The sequence below is a fragment of the Microcebus murinus genome, chromosome 25 (genome assembly GCF_040939455.1).
Source record: "Microcebus murinus isolate Inina chromosome 25, M.murinus_Inina_mat1.0, whole genome shotgun sequence".
In the NCBI taxonomy this organism is placed as follows: domain Eukaryota; kingdom Metazoa; phylum Chordata; class Mammalia; order Primates; family Cheirogaleidae; genus Microcebus; species Microcebus murinus.
The window spans coordinates 6,278,923-6,287,795 of NC_134128.1; the positions used below are offsets into that span (position 1 = coordinate 6,278,923).

General features: G+C 37.9%; 1 protein-coding gene across 1 annotated transcript; it reads right to left on the reverse strand.

The window, feature by feature from the left end:
* Positions 1-441: 441 nt before the first annotated feature.
* On the reverse strand, positions 442-8,833 carry THNSL1 (threonine synthase like 1). Its single transcript, XM_012777346.3, has 3 exons — positions 8,691-8,833; positions 4,038-4,209; positions 442-2,786 (listed from the first exon to the last, which is right to left on the reverse strand). Exon 3 carries the CDS (start codon positions 2,736-2,738, stop codon positions 495-497), a length of 2,244 nt encoding a protein of 747 aa, XP_012632800.2. The 5' UTR covers positions 2,739-2,786; positions 4,038-4,209; positions 8,691-8,833; the 3' UTR covers positions 442-494.
* Between the last annotated feature and the right edge of the window lie 40 nt (positions 8,834-8,873).

The window sequence follows — 8,873 nt, forward strand, 5'->3', positions numbered from 1 at the left end:
TGGATGGTGTGGGACACACATAACTGTAGTACGAAATGGAGTTTGAGGATTAAAAACAATGGCCCTAATCCTAACAGATGAGCTTACCTCCTCCGTACGAGTCAGCCATTTTGAGTGGCAAATTAACTTTCTAGTCAACAGGTAACTAGTAAATGGTTACAGATGTAGTACTTAACAACTGGGCTTCAATATTTTGATTGCCAAATTGAATACCAGACATGTTGGTCCACATGAAAGTGAGGGTGTGGGAGTGGAAACTGACATATTCCTCTTGAGCACAGAGCACAAGGGTCTGTGCACTGTGCTACCTTTTGTCACTTCTGTGTAAGGAGCAGCAGTGCAGGCATAATGTGTCAGTCCCAGAGATTAGGCTGTTGAAATTCCAAAAGATAACAGACATATATATGTTTACATAAAAACAAAATGCTATTGTACTCCAAATCAACTTTTCAGATTTATTATTACATGCTTATCACCGTAGAAAAATATTTTACTCAGGAAACTTTCAGGTGAATTGATTTTTGGATTAGTTTTTCCACATGACCCTTCAGGACATTCACATCAGCAGCACAGACCTGGTACTCCATCTGCTCTTGCTGTTTCGTTCTCTCTAATAAAGCTTCATGCGGTGGAGGTAACGCATTGTATGAACCCAGTAAATAAAGCTGACTTGATGAAGTCTGGTTGATTTCTTTAATCTTTAGAGCCTGCATGATAGCAGGTGCAAACTTGGAGTAATGAGCTGTAGAGGAGATGATCACTGGGCAAGTTTTGTCTTGCATTCTGTCGGCAACCACTTTTGCAACGGCAGTGTGCGGATCCAAAATGTACCCTGAAGTATTGTAGGTGGAGTTAATAGCCGTGAGGCACTCTCCCTCCGAGCACCAGTCAGCTACAAAATCCTCCTGAAGTTTCTCAACTAGAATCTTTTCTATCTGGAAGTGACGCTGATTTTCTAACTGATTAAATAATTTTGTCATTAGTTGTCCATCTTTATTAGACATTAAGTATAAGTGTCGTTCTAGGTTTGAAGATTTGAGAATGTCTATTGATGGTGAAAAGGTTTGTGCTAATTTTCTTTCCCTCAGATCGTAATGTCCTGTTTTTATAAAATCAGTCAAAACATGGTTCTGATTAGAGGCACAGATAAACTTTCGAATAGGGATTCCCATCATTTTGGCATACACTGCTGCTAATATGTTACCAAAGTTTCCTGTGGGAATACAGACATCAACTGGACTTCCAAAAGAAATAAATCCTTGGCTAACAAGATCAAGATATGCGGAAGCATGGTAAACTATCTGGGGAAGCAGGCGGCCCCAGTTTATGGAATTAGCTGAACTTAAGAGTGTTCCATATTCCATAATAAGAAAGCCAGTAAAGTCAGAATCCTCAAAAATTCTTTTTAGAGCTGTCTGGCAAAAATCAAAATCTGATGTGACACCCACTGCCCATCCATTTTCTCTCTGACAGCCAATTATTTGTGCTTTTTGAAAATCGCTTACTCCATTCTCAGGAAAAAATGTGACCACAGATATTCTTTGCTTGTCATTCTTATTAAGATGACTAAAACCATTTAAGACTGCACTTCCTGTGTCTCCTGAAGTAGCTACAAGTATCATGTAATTGCAATTTGGTGGAATACAATGTGCAAAAAAATGAGGCATAAGCTGTAAAGACAAATCTTTAAATGATCCTGTTGGTCCATGAAACAACTCCAGGATGAACTGGTTGCCTGAAAGGTGCCTGACAGGGGCGATTTTTGAGCAGGTGAAGTTTTCCCCATAAGCACGTTCAATCATTTCTCCCAGTCTGGCAGCAGGGATGTCTGCAGGATGTATACACCTTTCCAACAGTATCTGTGCTCTTTCTATGTAGGTTGCTCCGACTAAGCTCTTCCATTCCCCACAGCTTAATTTTGGAAACTCCTTCTCAGGAACAAAGAGTCCACCATCAGAAGCTAAACCCTCAATCACAGCTTCACTGAAGAATTTTGCAGAAACCTTCTGTTCGTAGTCTTTAGGGCAAATGTGTCTCGTTGAAATGAATGTTTCTGAGTCCACGTCTTGGTATCTTTTAACCACAGTTAGCACTTTCTCAGCTACCTCCTCTGGGGAAGCCCCACTTTCACAGAAAACACGAGCGTCATACCACTTCTTGTAATATTGTTTCCTAAATTTAAGTAAGTCTTTCACAGATGTTCCAGAATTCTGACCTACAATCCTATCTATCTTCATTAATTTTAGACGACTAAGTATATCTATTAGAGGTACATCCAGGTACACAACTATTCCATTTTTCTTCAGATGCCACATGCTAGCATCATGCATTGGATTGGACCCAGTAAGGGAAATCACACTTCCAGATGCAGAGAAGTTTAACACAGCTTTTCCTTCCTCTTCTAAAAATTGCTCATTACCAACATCCTGTAATTTTTCAGACACACTCATATTCCAGGTTTTTTCAAGGATATCATCATCCACATCTATGACACAACAACCTAGTTTCTGACCTATTATTCTGCCTACTGTTGTTTTCCCAGCACCAGGAGGTCCCATCAGGATAATATTTTTGTCTCCAATAAAAGAGTGAGTGGAATGCCATGACTTCCTTAATTCTGCAAGTGCAAAGGTTCTCGAAAGAAACAGCTGTGCTTGTTTATCCGTTTTAACATGTACACTAGAAAAACACTTCTGCGTTATCTGTTTCAGATGCTGACAGCGTTTAAAGTGAAGCATTCTCTTTTCTCTTTTCTGCCCAAGCCGACCTAAAAATTGGCTTTAGCCCTTTTTGAAACACAAAAGCAAAAAAGATATTTTGTTACTAATTTCAATGAACTGTTAAAATCCCAATAAGATTGAATATAACCATGCCCACAGTGCATAAACTGTTCAAAAACCTTCCAAACTTATGGGATATTTTAAAAAAGTATTCCAATCCAAATTCTCATATATTGCATATTATCATTTTTAGTATCTTCAATCTCAAGACACTGAAAAATCAAAACTTTAAAATCTGTAACTATAAATAGAAACCTTATTTAGAAAATGCAATATAATAAATGCTTTTTAAAAATATACTAAATAAAATTAGTATTTATTTTCCTTTTATGAAATATTATAATGAAAACTGTTGCATGGCTTATTGGTTTATAACATATATAAGGATTATTTGAAGTGCTATTTACTTGCAATTCACAGTAGCTGAACAATACTCTTTGTATTTAATTTCTCCTTAGTTATATGAACATGTTGATAGAGTATAATGTTACTTAGAAATTTCTTACAGAATTCACAACAGGAAACCAGAATAAAAGAACATATTTGCTTATGAAATGCTTTAATATTTTCCAAACTACAGGACAAAGGTATGACATTTTCTTTCTTACGTGCTTTTTATATGCCTACTGCTGACGATCAGTGTCATTCATATTGAAGGCCTTTAAAAAGGCCAAAGTGAAAAGTATAATATCATACAAATAGTTATGAAAAAATTAATAACCAGCAATGAGGTCAAAAGCCACATAACTATAACCTTATCTGCATGGAACGATCGCTTTTGTTTCTAATCCCATAAACATCATCAGTGAAGAGACTTAACTCAAATTCCAGACTCCAGAGCGATAGCCAAGAAACTAAGGAACGTTTCCAATGATAAGAGGGAAAAATTATTCTGGCATCCAAAGCAGCTCTACAAGTCCTCATACTGATCAAGTCCCTGTCTTTGGAAATATACCTACCATTAAAACAAAAATGCATGCCACAAATCTAATTTTTAGTCATGTAAAATGCAATTTAATAACTCTGCAGTGTTCATGTAAATTGCCTAAAGTAACTTCACAGACACACATAGTGGGGCTTTTCATATGTTCTCTGGTAGAAACAATATGCAACTAAGCCAACTAAACCATATTAAATATTAGGTGATATGTTTAAATAATGTGTAAAAATTTTCAGTTGTGTACCACTCTGATTTTCTATGCTACTCAAACAGTTAAACATTTGAATAATTTTAAGCTAACTCTGAATTTAACTTACAAGTAAAATTGGAACTGTCAAGAGAAGTAATTCATTTCCTTATTTGACTTTTCAGCTTGTATGTGCTGTTCTTAATTCCCACTGACTTGTAAACATAGGACACACAGGAACCAATCTTAGATGAAGAGTTTGTTGATACGGAGACAAAGTTGATCTTTGCCGGAAGTGGAGCCTATAATGGAAAAAATGTCAAGTTAATCATAACTGTATGTAGGATCATAAAACATAGGCATACACATAGCCTATTATTAAATAATTCATCTGAAATTTTAAATATACAGAAAAATGGATCCTTTTCATGTTTCCCCAAATCATTATTAAAAGATTAAGACACTGGTTTTTAAATATGTCTTATCATAGAAAAGAATTTTACTAAACAGTATTGAAGGAATTTCTGCTACCAAGCAATAAAAAAGACAATATAACCAAATATAAAATATAGTAATGACAATATAAAATCTTTCACAATGACACCTGAAATTTTAATGATTTAACTGCATATTTAAAGATCAGAGGGAAAAAAAATCGGTGGACTGAAACTATGAAATGAGTCTGAATTGTTCTTTTAGGTTATCTTATACATCTGAATTACTACATGATTTATATTAATAATATCTACCGTAAAAAGCTCAAATGAAGTATCTGCCACACAGAGCTAATTTATAAATTCAAAGCACATATCATAGTGGCTAGCACAAAACAATATATATAGCAGTATTAATCACTGTCACTCAATGACAGTGGACTAAGAACATATAAATTGAATCAGAATATCTAAGCACAAGGCTAGGTATTTTCTTATGGTTTGGTTTGTTTATAACCCTGGTAGTGCATTCCAAGGCCTCTGGTCTTGATACTCTTTATCTTTAATATGTTTAACAATAATTTGGATGAAGCATTGAGAGGATGATACTGGAGTTAGTGGGTAAGAACATGGACTTTGGAGTGAGAAAAACCCTTGGATACCCAACTCCTTTATATAAAATGGCATAGTATTAATATTTGCATACAAACTACACATTCTCCTGTATACTTTAAATCATCTCTAGATAACTTATATTACAATGTAAATATTATGTAAATAGTTATATTTTATTTTTATTTATTATTGTTGTATTTTCAATATTTTTGATCCACAGTTGGTTGAATCTGCAAATGCAGAATTCATGGATATAGAATTCATGGATACAGAGGATATATCAGGACATAAAATAGCCAAAAGCAAGTTAAGCTCTGCTGCTTCTGACTACTGACCCCAAATCCTCCCAGTCAGAGTACCTCCTACTTCCATGAAATAAAGAGGTGGAGAGGGTGAAAGGACCACACTCCAGGGCCAAGGAACTTGTAATCACAAGGAACTTACAACCAAATGCATAATTATGCAAATTCACCACTTATCTTTGTCTTTATATGTACTATCAAAGCTGCCTACATTTTTTCTGTCGTTAGACTTCTATTAGATATCCTCTTAATGATCTCAAGTAGTTAATTGAAAAGACTTAAGTTCTTAATTCTATAACTGAAAAATACTAAAAGAAGCTGTCTTTATAAAGGGTTTTTCTTCCAAATGTCTTATATCCCCATCTATGCCCATTTTGTTCATGTACAACACATGCATACCACTTATATCTGTGCAAACTATTTTAGGTCATTAAATATGAAATATGCGATTTCTAATCCAAAGTATAGCATATCTCAACCAAAAAGCAGTACAATTAATCAAAGTACACGCCTAAACTATCAACATGGTTTTGCCATCTTAACAGTAGCTTGTTCATGCCAGCAGCAAAGAAGCCTAGAGAGCCAGTGGCGATGAAATCACAAAAGGCCTTTTCCACAGCTTGTTGAGAATTGAATATTTTTCCTTGTAAGAAGTGGTTCAAAGCCTGGAAGGAGTAGTAGTCAGTTGGTGCAAGGTCTGGTGAATATGGTGGATGACAGAGTTTATAACTCCAGCTGTTGTAGCTTGAGCAGCGTTGTTTGTGCAACATGTGGTTGAGCATTGTCTTGCAAGAGGATTGGTCTGTCTCTATTGACCAATCTCAGCTGCTTAGTCACAGGCATCCTCATCATTTCACCCAATTGGTTGCAGTAGACCTTATCTGTAATTGACTGACTAGGTTTCATGAAGCTGTAGTAGATAATACCAGCGCTGGACCACCAGACACCAGTAGTTTTTTGATGAATATTTGGTTTTGGATTGTGTTTTCTACACTTTATGCTTGTGATTGTCAAAAAGAATCCATTTTTCATTACATGCAACAATATGGTGCAGAAATTGTTCACCTTTATGTCATGAAAGCAAAGAAAAGCAAGCTTCAAGACGATTTCTCTTTTGACGCCCGTTTAATCCATGTGGAACCCATCTGTCCAGCTTCTTCACCTTGCCAATTTGTTTCAAGTGGTCCAATATTGTTGGAATAGTAACATCAAACCTTACTGCTAATTCATGCGTAGGTTGAGATGGATTCACTTCCACTACAGCTTTCAGCTTATCATTACTCACCTTGGTCTCGGGTTGCCCACATAGCTCATTTTCAAGATTAAAATCGCCAGAATGGAACTTCTCAAACCATTGACATACTATGTGTTCATTAGCCACATCCTTCCCAAAAACTTCATTGATATTTCAAGCTGTCTATGCTACCTTGCTTCTACAAAAGAACTCATATTCGAAAATATCGCAAATGTTTGACTTAGCCATGGTTTCACAAAAATTGCTCTAAAAATTGTGAAAGATAATCACAAGCCAAAAGTGTGTTTGAAAGGCTGAGGATGTATCTTCACAATAAAAATAAAACAACAAGTATCAAAGTGAGACAGCAGAGATATCAACTGTCAAACTTAGTATTTAAGGAAATCAGACATTTCATACTTAATAATCTAATATAATCTACAAGCCAAATCTGGTATGCTATCATTTTTGTAAATTAAGTTTCACTGAAACACAACATCACTCATTCATTTGTTCATTTATTCACTATTGTCTTTGTTTGCTTTTGAGCTAAAATGACAAAGCTGAGTAGGTGTGACAGATACTGCATGGTCCTGCAGAGGCCTACAATATTTGCTCTCTTGCCCTCTACAGAAAGTTTGTTGGTTTCTGAAGGTATATACTAATATTATTAATAATTCCCTGTGGACAGGATGTTGGACATATGTATTTTCTTGAACACTAGTGACATTTTGAGGGAATTATAAAAATTGGAAATATATTATTTAAACATTTTCAAAAGGCAAGCCGAATTAAGATTCAAGTGTCTAAGAAAAAAAATTTCCTCCCAAACAATTTAATAGCTTCATTATGACCACAGACTAAATATACTACAGTGAAGTCTTAATGAAATTCTGTTCAGTATTTTTAAAAGTGCAATAAATACACTGACAACAGTAAAAATTATTTTATTTCACTAACCCCAGAAAATCAAGGCTAGCTAAGGCCAGTTGGTGCTAACCAGAGAAATCATGCTTGTTCTTTCAGGAACTGATTAACACCAATAGTTCCAATATGTTGCTTTTAATCAGAAAAATGTATAAGCTTTGGTCAATGACTATCCACTTGGCTAACGGTGTTATCATTCTATGCATCCTTAGTTCAAATATTAGCACGTATAGGAACCGTTCCAACAAATTTTTCTCTATACATACTAAACAAAAATCAAAATCATAAAATATACTCAAAGGTGAAAAGAAAGGGCAAAATGCCATAGATCTAGATCTAAAGCTCTATCTAAAATGTTTTAAAAGACAACCTAATGTGAAGAAATCAGGAAAATCTTCCCCAAAGAGGTTATTCATCTGAAATGTCAAACGCCCAGGATAAAAATAAAAACCTGACAACTGGATAACAAAAACCTAAATTTATTCTTATCTAGTGAAATTCAGTGAGAGCCCACAATAAGAATCTATACATTCAGGAAAGCCTTTTGGGTGGGAACTAAAAAGTTCTCTAGCCATCCTGCTGTTTCAAAACCTCCACCAGGCCCCCAGGCAGTCAGGAACCCAAACTCAGGGTTCTCTCTCACCTCGGGGCAGCTGTATTTCCCTTGGGCAGAGTGATGGCAGCAAGGCTGGTTCCCAGCCATCCATCTTCCTTCCCAAATTATATTACCACAGTGTCTTTTAGACTCGGGTGGAGGCGTCTAAATGCGTTTCCTTTGACAGTCACGTGTGCATAGACTTAGAGAAGACCAAATGGTGCAAAACAGAATAAAGCCGCTTCTCAGAAGACAATTTTCAAAAAAGGGACACCAAAAAATGGGCAACATTTTAAAGGCCCCTTTAAAAGGCTTCTCCTCCCAGTTTAGGCCGCTGGTTCAAGGCGATCAGGGCCACCGGGCTCCGGGGAGAGACCTAAGGGGCCCGCCCGGGGGTGACCAGCGCGGGGCGGGGCGGCCAGGCGCAGGGAGGCCCCGGCAGGGCGGGCGACAGGTGCACGAGGCCGGCGACGCGGGGACGCACTCACACAGGTGGCGGGCGGCGCTGCGCGGGCGTCTCCGAGACCCCGACGGCCGCGCAGGACCAGCGACCGCAGACACTGAGGCGACAGCACGACCGAGCAGCGCAAAGGGAAGGAGCCCTGGGGAGGGGGGAAGCATGCGGTGGGAACGGACTCGTTTCTAGTCTTCCTTTCTTTCTCCTCCAGTAACTCACCAAGAAAATCACACTGAGAAGACGGGGGAAAGGAAAGGAAATGGGAAGGAGCGTCCAGGAGCCGCTACCGCCGCCTCAGGAGACGGAGGCCCGCACCTCTGGCTCTCGCCCCGGCCCCGACCCCGCCCCCTCGCCGTGGCCTCTGCGCCTGCGCCAGCCTGCGCGCCTGCGCCCCACGCCCAG